Source organism: Taudactylus pleione, unplaced genomic scaffold, assembly GCF_031769625.1.
Source record: "Taudactylus pleione unplaced genomic scaffold, aTauple2 ptg000724l, whole genome shotgun sequence".
Classification (NCBI taxonomy): domain Eukaryota; kingdom Metazoa; phylum Chordata; class Amphibia; order Anura; family Myobatrachidae; genus Taudactylus; species Taudactylus pleione.
In genome coordinates, this window is record NW_028285126.1 from 162,755 (window position 1) to 175,911 (window position 13,157).

Below are 13,157 nucleotides of genomic sequence, written 5' to 3' on the forward strand. Positions count from 1 at the left end.
AGGAGGGGAGTATATGAATATATAGGAGGGGTGTATATGAGTATATAGGAGGGGTGTATATGAATATATAGGAGAGGAGTATATGAATATATAGGAGGGGTGTATATGAGTATATAGGAGGGGTGTATATGAATATATAGGAGAGGAGTATATGAATATATAGGAGGGGTGTATATGAGTTTATAGGAGGGGTGTATATGAGTATATAGGAGGGGAGCATATGAATATATAGGAGGGGTGTATATGAGTATATAGGAGGGGTGTATATGAGTATATAGGAGGGGTGTATGAGTATATAGGAGGGGTGTATATGAGTATATAGGAGGGGTGTATATGAGTATATAGGAGGGGTGTATATGAATATATAGGAGAGGAGTATATGAATATATAGGAGGGGTGTATATGAGTATATAGGAGGGGTGTATATGAGTATATAGGAGGGGTGTATATGAGTATATAGGAGGGGAGTATATGAATATATAGGAGGGGTGTATATGAGTATATAGGAGGGGTGTATATGAGTATATAGGAGGGGTGTATATGAGTATATAGGAGGGGAGTATATGAATATATAGGAGGGGTGTATATGAGTATATAGGAGGGGTGTATATGAGTATATAGGAGGGGAGTATATGAATATATAGGAGGGGTGTATATGAGTATATAGGAGGGGTGTATATGAGTATATAGGAGGGGTGTATATGAATATATAGGAGAGGAGTATATGAATCTATGTGGGGGGGTAAGGTATAAACCAATCAGCTCCTACCACTTTGCAAACACAGCCTGTGACAGGAGCTGATTGGTTTGTACTTGATCTCACTCCACGCTTTGAAGCATCTCCCCCTGTGTGTGGTAACCTGTTGTCCTCTGTGCTGCTGGCGCACTGGTGCCCCGCCCTCGGTTTCCATGGACACGTGCGGCCGGCGTGGCGTCTGTGCGTGGTGACGTCAGGAAAACGTCGCGTGCTGTATCCTTGGTAACCATGGCGGCGGCCGGGGAGACGGACGCGGAGAGTGTGAGGACCGAGTCCCAGGGCGGGGATGAGCTGTATGTGTCCGAGCTCAGCACCCAGCAGCTGGAGGCGCTCACCCGGGACATCAGGTACACCCGAGTAATGTCCGCCTGTGTCATACAGCGGGAACTATATGTCCCAGCATGCCGAATCCGGTCACACTATGTACTGGACGTGTCCGAGCTATGCAGCTGTCTATCTAGCACTATAGCCCTTCCCTGCTGTGTGTCCTGTACTGAGCCCCCACATAGCAGCAGGGGTGTCTGTATGGAGGGGGTGTCTATAGAGGGGTGTCTGTGTGTATGGGGTGGTGTCTGTATGGGGGTGTGTGTATAGGGGGGTGTCTGTATGGGGGGTGGTCTGTGTATTGGGGGGGTGGTCTGTGTGTATGGGGGTGTGTCTGCATAGAGGGGTGTCTGTGTATGGGGGTGTGTCTGCATAGAGGGGTGGTCTGTGTATGGGGGGTGGTCTGTGTGTATGGGGAGGTGTCTGTATGGCGGGGTGTCTGTATGGCGGGGTGTCTGTATGGGGGGGTGTCTGTGTATGGGGGTGTCTGTATGGGGTGGTGTCTGTATGGGGGGGTGTCTGTGTATGGGGGTGTGTGTATAGGGGGGGTGTCTGCATGGGGGGTGTCTGTATGGGGGGGTGGTCTGTGTATTGGGGGGGTGGTCTGTGTATGGGGGGTGGTCTGTGTATTGGGGGGGTGGTCTGTGTGTATGGGGAGGTGTCTGTATAGAGGGGTGTCTGTATAGAGGGGTGTCTGTATAGAGGGGTGTCTGTGTATGGGGGTGTGTCTGCATAGAGGGGTGGTCTGTGTATGGGGGGTGGTCTGTGTATTGGGGGGGTGGTCTGTGTGTATGGGGAGGTGTCTGTATAGAGGGGTGTCTGTGTATGGGTGGGCATGGTCTGTGTGTATGAGGGGGTGGTCTGTGTGTATGGGGGGGTGTCTGTATAGAGGGGTGTCTGTGTGTATGGGTGGGGGTGGTCTGTGTGTTTGAGGGGGGTGTATGGGTGGGGATCTGTGTGCATGGGGTGTGTGTATAGAGAGATGTCTGTGCCTAATGTACATTGGGGGTGTCTGAATATGTATTAGGTGGTGCATGGGGGCAGTCTAAGAATATGTAGGAGTTGGTGGCGGTCTATGGCAATTGTCAATTAGTATGTAGGAGAGGGTGTATGGGGGGGATGTAGTCAGGAAGCCGACTGTCTAAATGCCGACCGCTGCCTTCCAGACTGTCATAACCCGGCAAGGTACTAATGACAGGTGTTGAAATCCCAACGCCTGTCATTAGACCTACGCTGGGAGACCGACGCCCGGCATACTGATCGAAGGTGTGCCCGGTGCGGACAGCCGCAGGGGGGGAGGGTTAGGTTTTAGGTATCCCGAGGGATTTAGGGTTAGGCACCCCCCACCCCTTCTGGAGGGTTAGATTTAGGCTAGGGGAAGGGGGTGTTGGGGATAGGCACCCCCCCATGAGACAGGTTTAGGCTGCGGTGGTTAGGTTTAGGCACTTGGGGGGGAGGTTAGGGTTAGGCATCCCTAAGGGAGGGTTAGGGGGGGAAAATAGGGTTAGTTATACTTGCCTTATTAGCAATCGGGATCTTCACCTCTGCCGGGCGTCCGCTGTTGGCGGTATTAAATACTACACCCGTATGGGGTATATGTAGGAGGTGGTGTATATAAATGTGTATGAGGGGGGTGTATGGGGCATAGATGAATGTGTATGAGGGGGTGTATGGGGCATAGATGAATGTGTATGAGGGGGGTGTATGGGGCATAGATGAATGTGTATGAGGGGGGTGTATGGGGCATAGATGAATGTGTATGAGGGGGGTGTATGGGGCATAGATGAATGTGTATGAGGGGGGTGTATGGGGCATAGATGAATGTGTATGAGGGGGGTGTATGGGGCATAGATGAATGTGTATGAGGGGGGTGTATGGGGCATAGATGAATGTGTATGAGGGGGGTGTATGGGGCATAGATGAATGTGTATGAGGGGGGTGTATGGGGCATAGATGAATGTGTATGAGGGGGGTGTATGGGGCATAGATGAATGTGTATGAGGGGGGTGTATGGGGCATAGATGAATGTGTATGAGGGGGGTGTATGGGGCATAGATGAATGTGTATGAGGGGGGTGTATGGGGCATAGATGAATGTGTATGAGGGGGGTGTATGGGGCATAGATGAATGTGTATGAGGGGGGTGTATGGGGCATAGATGAATGTGTATGAGGGGGATGTATGGGGCATAGATGAATGTGTATGAGGGGGCTGTATGGGGCATAGATGAATGTGTATGAGGGGGGTGTATGGGGCATAGATGAATGTGTATGAGGGGGTGTATGGGGCATAGATGAATGTGTATGAGGGGGTGTATGGGGCATATATGAATGTGTATGAGGGGGGTGTATGGGGCATAGATGAATGTGTATGAGGGGGGTGTATGGGGCATAGATGAATGTGCATGAGGGGGGTGTATGGGGCATAGATGAATGTGCATGAGGGGGGTGTATGGGGCATAGATGAATGTGCATGAGGGGGGTGTATGGGGCATATATGAATGTGCATGAGGGGGGTGTATGGGGCATAGATGAATGTGCATGAGGGGGGTGTATGGGGCATAGATGAATGTGTATGGGGCATAGATGAATGTGTATGAGGGGGGTGTATGGGGCATAGATGAATGTGTATGAGGGGGCTGTATGGGGCATAGATGAATGTGTATGAGGGGGGTGTATTGGGCATAGATGAATGTGTATGAGGGGGGTGTATGGGGCATAGATGAATGTGTATGAGGGGGTGTATTGGGCATAGATGAATGTGTATGAGGGGGGTGTATGGGGCATATATGAATGTGTATGAGGGGGGTGTATGGGGCATATATGAATGTGTATGAGGGGGGTGTATGGGGCATATATGTATAGGGATGGTGAATGAATAACATGCAGCACACTGGAGTAACGCCGGCTGACGTGACTCCCATGCTCTGACCTCTTGCAGTGATGCCGTCTCCACACTCAGGGCCGAGACAGAGATGTTTGAGAAGTTTTCTAAGCGATTGGACCCAAAGGATCTGGCGCCGGCTGCCGTCTCTGAGGCCGCTGCTACCACTCTGGACTTCAGCCAGGTATACCGTGCCGCAGTGCCGGCAGTATAGAGACCATACGTGGCCTGTGCACAGATCAGTCCTCACATTTACATTGTTATTGTGGGTTTCATATTCCATCTCCTGTTCTTGTCCCCCGGCTTTCGGTCCCTTCTGTAACGTTGACGCACAAGGGGCGGCCTCAGAGCTGGGCGCTGTGCCGGTGTTTGTGTAGTTGAGCGATTATTTGCTATTGCGCTTCCACGAAAAGTCCTGAAATTCCCAACGGCGCATGTGTTTGCCTGAGTATACCCGGAGTCCGCTGTTGCGTACGGGAGCGATGGCATTCTAACCGGCGAGGCAAATCCATGGGCGCTCCTGGGTGGTTTCTGAGAGGGGGCCTGAAGTGGATGCAAAGTAAGGTCAGGGGGCGTGTCATGGGGCGTGTCAGTGAGAGCGGCTGGGTTCTCCGTTGCAGAGGCTATGATCAGAAGGAGACCCTGCACCAGCCATGGGCTTGTGTAAGTGTTGCTGGTGGAGTTACTTTGGCCACGGGCACTGAAACCCTAATATGGGCATCCCAGGACTTATTGTTCAGTGTACGCTAGTGCACAAGGGAAAGGCGGAAACTAGCATTTGCATATTACCTCCACTGCGCCTCCGCAAGAAATCGCAACCGCGTCCACCTCTGAATCAAGCCCCCAAGACTGGGGGACTGTTACCATTGTAGGGGGCAGGGACATGGATCAGGGGGACAGCGCACTGTACGGGGGCCTAAGTGTCCAGCTGCCACGTAGGCTATTAGGAAACAAGTTTCATAATTGCACATTGTTCTTAGTATATTATTGTGTTACATAAAAGCAAATAGTAACTTAGGGATATACAGTAAAAAAGTTTTTTTTTTTTTTCTAATGCAAAAGTGAGATCTAGTTCTACAAATCAATGGAGACACTTTTGAGTATGTACAGTGTAGAGACGTGTGTGTATATCCGGTGTAGGGACGAGTGTGTGTGTGTGTGTGTATATCCGGTGTAGGGACGTGTGTGTGTGGGTATATCCAGTGTAGGGACGTGTGGGTACAATGGGGGAACGTGTGTGCATATCCGGTGTAGGGACGTGTGTGTGTGTGTATCCGGTGTAGGGACGTGTGTGTGGGTATATCCAGTGTAGGGACGTGTGTGTACAATGGGGGAACGCATGTGTGTGTATATATCGGTGTAGTGACGTGTGTGTGTGTATATATCGGTGTAGTGACGTGTGTGTGTGTATATCCGGTGTAGGGACGTGTGTGTGTGTGTGTATATATCCGGTGTAGGGACGTGTGTGTGCATATCCGGTGTAGGGACGTGTGTGTGTGTATATCCGGTGTAGGGACGTGTGTGTGTATATCCGGTGTAGGCACGTGTGTGTGTGTGTATATCTGGTGTAGGGACGTGTGTGTGTGTGTGTGTGTGTGTGTGTGTGTGTGTATATATCCGGTGTAGGGACGTGTGTGTGTGTGTGTGTGTGTATATCCGGTGTAGGGACGTGTGTGTGTATCCGGTGTAGGGACGTGTGTGTGTGTGTATCCGGTGTAGGGACGTGTGTGTGTATATCCGGTGTAGGGACGTGTGTGTGTGTGTATATCCGGTGTAGGGACGTGTGTGTGTGTATATCCGGTGTAGGGACGTGTGTGTGTGTGTATATCCGGTGTAGGGACGTGTGTGTGTGTGTGTGTATATATCCGGTGTAGGGACGTGTGTGTGTGTGTGTATATCCGGTGTAGGGACGTGTGTGTGTATATCCGGTGTAGGGACGTGTGTGTGTGTGTGTGTGTATCCGGTGTAGGGACGTGTGTGTGTATATCCGGTGTAGGGACGTGTGTGTGTGTGTGTGTGTGTGTGTATCCGGTGTAGGGACGTGTGTGTGTATATCCGGTGTAGGGACGTGTGTGTATATCCGGTGTAGGGACGTGTGTGTGTGTGTATATCCGGTGTAGGGACGTGTGTGTGTGTGTGTGTGTATATCCGGTGTAGGGACGTGTGTGTGTATCCGGTGTAGGGACGTGTGTGTGGGTATATCCAGTGTAGGGACGTGTGGGTACAATGGGGGAACGTGTGTGCATATCCGGTGTAGGGACGTGTGTGTGTGTGTGTGTGTGTGTGTATATCCGGTGTAGGGACGTGTGTGGGTATATCCAGTGTAGGGACGTGTGTGTACAATGTTGGAACGCATGTGTGTGTATATATCGGTGTAGTGACGTGTGTGTGTATATCCGGTGTAGGGACGTGTGTGTACAATGGGGGAACGCATGTGTGTGTATATATCGGTGTAGGGACGTGTGTGTGTGTGCTGTGATCACGCTGAGCAGAAAAAATTGTGGGTCCTACACCAATTTTTCTTGGTTCCGTTACATAATAAGGGAGTTGAGGGCAGGCACCAGTTGGGACAGTGCTGGGGGGTATATAGCAGTTGGGGTAGAGGCAGAGAGAAGTTGGGAAAGAGCTGCAACTAGAGGGGGGTAAAGGCAGGCAGGGCTGGGGGTAGGGATGGGTAAGTGCAGACAGTTGATGCGACAGTGCTGGGGGGCAAGGAGGGGGCTAGGGGCGGCCGACGGGTTTGTGAGGCGGAGAAACCCGTTATTACTGCCCATCTGTGGAGAACTGGAAAGCCAATACGGGTTGCTGCCTGATGAGATCCCCTGAGCCTCCTACGTTACAATGAGGTACACTATGATTAGCTAAATGCCATTGCGGGACTGAACATACTGAAACTGGCTAAGCAACAGGTGCCTGTATACTACAATCAGCTCCATATACATAAAGGGATATCATCGGGGATGGAGTTTTGGGATCCAAAAATGTTATGCCTGCCTGCTTCTTATACTCTCCCTGCACCCATGTTCAACTAAAATCCACAGCTAAAAAATTTCCCAAAGAACTGTTGTTGGAACAACTGACTTATCCTCGCTGGAAATTCTTTTTTTCTTAAAGCAATATAGTTACTATATTTGCTTTATTTTTACATTCTACTGCTACAAGCAGGCGGTGGTAGGGCTACAGGCGGACGGTGGTAGGGCTACAGGCGGACGGTGGTAGGGCTACAGGCGGACGGTGGTAGGGCTACAGGCGGACGGTGGTAGGGCTACAGGCGGACGGTGGTAGGGCTACAGGCGGACGGTGATGGCAGACGGTGATGGCGCTACAGGTACCTGTTTACCATAAAAGGAGACAAATGATAACATTTCTCAAAGGGAGCTACAGTTGGATTAACTAACAATAATTTTTTCTGTGGACACATTTTTTCATTCATTTTCATTCATATTTCTGTTCATTTATACATATTGTTTTTCTTTTGTCTTTTTCTATACACATTTATTTTTATGGTATAGGTTACTCATGTGATACTGCTGGTTATATATTTACTATAATATTCATCATTCATTTACCATTTGTTATTTTTTATCTATTGTCTGCTCTTTTCTATATATGCCAATATTGATATGTTTGTTATACTGCTTTTTATTGATGTATTAATTAGTAAAGTTACCTTTTATTGAATAGCGCCTTATACCTTTTTCTGTTTGATATTACCGTTACAGAGGGGCTGCTGAAGCAGCTTCATAGTTTTTCTTAGTTATTTTTCTTTTTTTTTTTCTTTTATGAGCGGGCAGCGACGGGCATCCTACAGGACGCCTTCATTGCTGCTCCACCAACCCCCGGCGCACGAGTCAGCGACCTTTGCTGGGTCCTCACAGCACACAGAGGACCCCAGCCGCAGCCTGGACTCTGGTGGAATCAAAGGTAAGGCAGCTCCTTGCTTGCAGGAAGTAGCATTGGTGCGGGTTTCACCGCCAGTGCTGTAGACCATCAGCGGTGCTGACAGTGGGTGGCTGGGTCGCCCACACCCCTGTTAGACCACCAGGGCATACAGGCAGCGGGCGGCTTACAAAGTAGGCGGCCATTGCCCTGGGGCTCTGTCAGCAGGGGAAGGTAGGCTCTCCCCATTAGCTCCTCCACCGGCCCATGGTGTGATCCCTCACGGAGGCTTCCCGCCATTGGGTTTCTCCTCCTCTCTCCTTTCATCCTCTGCCTTTTTGATGGGACTTCAAACTGATGTCCATATTCCACACGATCTTGTTTCTTCTGCGGGTTCTCCGCAGGTTGAAGTTAGATGGCATGGTGATTCTGGTAGCTCCCGTTTGGCCGCGAAGGGCTTGGTACACAGATCTTCTGAGCCTTTCCATCGACACTCCACTGCTTCTTCCTCTACGGCTGGATCTTCTGTCTTGGGGCCCGTGCTTCCACCCGGACCTGACTCGCCCTGCTTTGACGTGGTGGCTCTTGAGACATTCGTCTTGAGAGCTAAAGGCTTTTCGCATCAGTCATTCGTACCATGCTGAATGCGCGAAGACCCTCCTCCGCTAGAATTTATCATCGGGTTTGGCCTATGTACTTCTGGTATTCTACCAGGGGCCTTAGCCCCAGATCCTTCCAGCTTTCCTGAGTCCTCTTGTTTCTACAGGAGGGTCTGGATTTGGGTCTTTGCTTTTCATCCTTAAAAGTGCAGGTTTTGTCCATTTCGGTTCTCTTCCAGAGACAGATTGCCTTGATGCCTGATGTCCGGACTTTCTTTCAGGGCGTGCTCCCATGTGCTGCCCCCGTTTGTTCCTACGGTGGCTCTGTGGGATTTGTCCTTGGTGCTTTGGGCTCTTCAGGCTTCTCCTCTTGAGCCTTTGGACTCGGTGGCCCTTTGTTGGTTCGCGTGGAAGAATATCTTTCTTCTGGCTATTTCTTCAGCCCAGACAGTGTCAGACTTGAGCGCACTGTCATGTTGCTCCCCTTTTCTGGTCTTTCACGCGGACCGGGACGTTCTTTGGACTCGTCTAGGCTACCTTCCGAAGGTGGTTTCCAGATTTCACCTCAATCAGGAGACTCTGGTCCCAGCTTTTCAGTCTTTGGAGGTTTCTGCAGAGGAGTCCTCTTTAGGTGTTGTAAGGGCCCTCCACATCTATGTAGAACATAACAGGGATATCCACTATGGCTTCCATAAGTGGGGATAGCCGCCTACGAAGCAGACCTTGGCCTGATGGCTCCATTTAAGCATCCGCCACGCAGACCTTACTGCCCTGGTTGTGGTGATGGCTCATTCCACCTGGTCGGTTGGTACCTCTTAGCTTGTTGTGGTGCCTCTTTTGACACCTTCACCTCAGCGGATGCGGCCTTTGGGTGATGGGTACTCAGTGCAGCATCGCCTCCCTTAGGGGAATTGCTTTGCGAAGTCCCAGCGTAGTACCTGTGGGTTTGATTCAGAGCCGGACGCTATTTGCGCTCGCTCGTTCAAAAAAAAGGGGTGGCTATTCAAATGAACCATTCGCTCTTTGCGGTCAGTTCACGCCTCTAGGTCTGAACGAGCGAACAAAACATGCGGTCGTTTTTTGGTGAAAAACGCCCCCTGGCCGCTCGCATCCTACGTCATGTCCGCTATTTATTAGATTAATCGAGTACATCGAACAGCGTATGAACTGCTCGCTATTCTTGTGGTTGGTTTTTCCTACCGCTATCTTGCGAGCAGTTCTGACTATAAAACAATCAAGTGACGTGGTCAATGATGCTGCTGTTTTAAATATGCACACACTTAAAACGCCCGTTTTGACCTTTAAGCACGCCTGCGTTCTGATCTCCACTCCCCGTTTTAAAGCACCCTCCCCTGTTACCACCCACATACGCCTCATTCTGTCACTCAGCATAGCAGGCATTCGCTATTTAATGAACAAACGATTTTCGGCCACACTGACTGGTTCGCGCATGCGTATTACGATCCGTACGCATGCGCAGTTGTGCGAACATCGCTCGGAACGAACGAGCGGCCGCTTAAGAGCGGCTCTGAATGAAGCCCTGTGTTCCTTATGAAGGATGAAAATGAGACTTATGTCTTTCTTGGTGATAAGGGATACTTTTTCCTTTTAATTCCTTATACTGTTCCTTGAGATTATAAATCTTAGTCCCCACTATATAAGTCCTATCATCACATGAAATAACATAAAACAACCATAGTTATCTGTATAATATTAGTTTATCAAAGTAGGATTACACAGTACATACATAACCCTGTTACAATTAACTACAAAACAATATATTCAATTACACACACAAAAACAATATAATATAAGGAAATGATACTTAGGTTCCTGGAGATCACAGGTCTGACTTAGATAATGTTCGGGCAGCAGTCTGTAATCATGTGTGTCCTCACAGCCTTTGTTCACCACATATAAGAGTCTGGCTGTAACTTGACCCAGGAAACGGGGGAAGGAATCTCTATTCTTTGATCAAGTGTGTGAGAACTGGTATTTACTGGTTCTGCAGTTGGCAGAGCAGAGAAGGGATGGTGGAGAGATAAGTTTCAAGACGGGAGACATCTTTGGGGAATTTTCCTATAACACTTGGTTAAGTCCTTTTTCTCCCAAGTCCATGGGGGACACAGTGCCCCCACCCTGATGCACCTGACTGGAGGGGGTTCTCCTTGTTTCTGGTTTTTCTATCTCTTTGGGTATGTGCCGCTTCCCGCTTCTTCTTCCAGCTCCTGCCCTGGGTATAGGGGAGGAGGAGCCTGGGCTGCTGGAGACTGGGTATAGGGGAGGAGGAGCCAGGGTATAGGGGAGGAGAAGCCTGGGCTGCTGGAGACTGGGTATAGGGGAGGAGGAGCCTGGGCTGCTGGAGACTGGGTATAGGGGAGGAGGAGCCTGGGCTGCTGGAGACTGGGTATAGGGGAGGAGGAGCCTGGGCTGCAGGAGACTGGGTATAGGGGAGGAGGAGCCTGGGCTGCTGGAGACTGGGTATAGGGGAGGAGGAGCCTGGGCTGCTGGAGACTGGGTATAGGGGTGGAGGAGCTGGGCTGCAGGAGACTGCGTATAGGGGAGGAGGAGCCTGGGCTGCTGGAGACTGGGTATAGGGGAGGAGGAGCCTGGGCTGCTGGAGACTGGGTATAGGGGAGGAGGAGCCTGGGCTGCTGGAGACTGGGTATAGGGGAGGAGGAGCCTGGGCTGCTGGAGACTGGGTATAGGGGAGGAGGAGCCTGGGCTGCTGGAGACTGGGTATAGGGGAGGAGGAGCCTGGGCTGCTGGAGACTGGGTATAGGGGAGGAGGAGCCTGGGCTGCTGGAGACTGGGTATAGGGGAGGTGGAGCCTGGGTTGCTGGAGACTGGGTATAGGGGAGGAGGAGCCTGGGTTGCTGGAGACTGGGTATAGGGGAGGAGGAGCCTGAGCTGCTGGAGACTGGGTATAGGGGAGGAGGAGCCTGAGCTGCTGGAGACTGGGTATGGGGAGGAGGAGCCTGGGCTGCTGGAGACTGGGTATAGGGGAGGAGGAGCCTGGGCTGCTGGAGACTGGGTATAGGGAAGGAGGAGCCTGGGCTGCTGGAGACTGGGTATAGGGGAGGAGGAGCCTGGGCTGCTGGAGACTGGGTATAGGGGAGGAGGAGCCTGGCGGAGACTGGGTGTAGGGGAGGTGCTGGAGACTGTGTATAGCGGAGGAGGAGCCTGGGCTGCGGGAAACTGGGTATAGGGAAGGAGGAGCCTTTGCTTCGGGAGACTGGGTATAGCGGAGGAGGAGCCTGGGCTGCGGGAAACTGGGTATAGGAAAGGAGGAGCCTTTGCTGCTGGAGACTGGGTATAAGGGAGGAGGAGCCTGGCGGAGACTGGGTGTAGGGGAGGTGCTGGAGACTGTGTATAGGGGAGGAGGAGCCTGGGCTGCTGGAGACTGGGTATAGGGGAGTTGCTTGAGACTGGGTATAGGGGAGGAGGAGCCTGGGCTGCTGGAGACTGGGTATAGGGGAGGAGGAGCCTGGCGGAGACTGGGTATAGGGGAGCAGGAGCCTGGGCTGCTGGAGACTGGGTATAGGGGAGGAGGAGCCTGGGCTGCTGGAGACTGGGTATAGGGGAGGAGGAACCTGGGCTCCGGGAGCCTGGGTATAGGGGAGGAGGAGCCTGGGCTGCTGGAGACTGGGTATAGGGGAGGAGGAGCCTGGGCTGCTGGAGACTGGGTATAGGGGAGGAGGAGCCTGGGCTGCTGGAGACTGGGTATAGGGGAGGAAGAGCCAGGCGGAGACTGGGTATAGGGGAAGGTGCTGGAGACTGTGTATAGGGGAGGAGGAGCCTGGGCTGCTGGAGACTGGGTTTAGGGAAGAAGGAGCCTGGCCTGCTGGAGACTGGGTATAGGGGAGGTGCTGGAGACTGGGTATAGGGGAGGTGCTGGAGACTGGGTATAGGGGAGGAGGAGCCTGGGCTGCTGGAGATTGGGTATAGGGGAAGAGGAGCCTGGGCTGCTGGAGACTGGGTATGGGGAGGAGCAGCCTGGGCTGCAGGAGACTGGGTATAGGGGAGGAGGAGCCTGGGCTGCTGGAGATTGGGTATAGGGGAGGAGGAGCCTGGGCTACTGGAGACTGGGTATAGGGGAGGAGGAGCCTTTGCTGCTGGAGACTGGGTATAGGGGAGGAGGAGCCTTTGCTGCTGGAGACTGGGTATAGGGGAGGAGGAGCCTGGGCTGCTGGAGACTGGGTATAGGGGAGGAGGAGCCTGGGCTGCTGGAGACTGGGTATAGGGGAGGAGGAGCCTGGGCTGCTGGAGACTGGGTATAGGGGAGGAGGAGCCTGGGCTGCTGGAGACTGGGTATAGGGGAGGAGGAGCCTGGGCTGCTGGAGACTGGGTATAGGGGAGGAGGAGCCTGGGCTGCAGGAGACTGGGTATAGGGGAGGAGGAGCCTGGGCTGCAGGAGACTGGGTATAGGGGAGGAGGAGCCTGGGCTGCTGGAGACTGGGTATAGGGGAGGAGGAGCCTGGGCTGCTGGAGACTGGGTATAGGGGAGGAGGAGCCTGGGCTGCTGGAGACTGGGTATAGGGGAGGAGGAGCCTGGGCTGCTGGAGACTGGGTATAGGGGAGGAGGAGCCTGGGCTGCTGGAGATTGGGTATGGGGAGGAGCAGCCTGGGCTGCAGGAGACTGGGTATAGGGGAGGAGGAGCCTGGGCTGCTGGAGATTGGGTATAGGGGAGGAGGAGCCTGGGCTGCTGGAGACTG

General features: G+C 52.3%; 1 protein-coding gene across 1 annotated transcript in view; it reads left to right on the forward strand.

Annotated features, from left to right (window-relative positions):
- Nucleotides 1–923: 923 nt before the first annotated feature.
- Nucleotides 924–13,157, forward strand: part of CFAP263 (cilia and flagella associated protein 263) — a 29,597-nt gene continuing 17,363 nt past the window's right edge. Inside the window, exons 1-2 of the mRNA XM_088456853.1 lie at nt 924–1,104; nt 4,021–4,147. Of these exons, the coding sequence (XP_088312979.1) occupies nt 986–1,104; nt 4,021–4,147 (246 nt within the window). The 5' untranslated portion in view covers nt 924–985. The remainder of the gene's footprint in view (nt 1,105–4,020; nt 4,148–13,157) is intronic.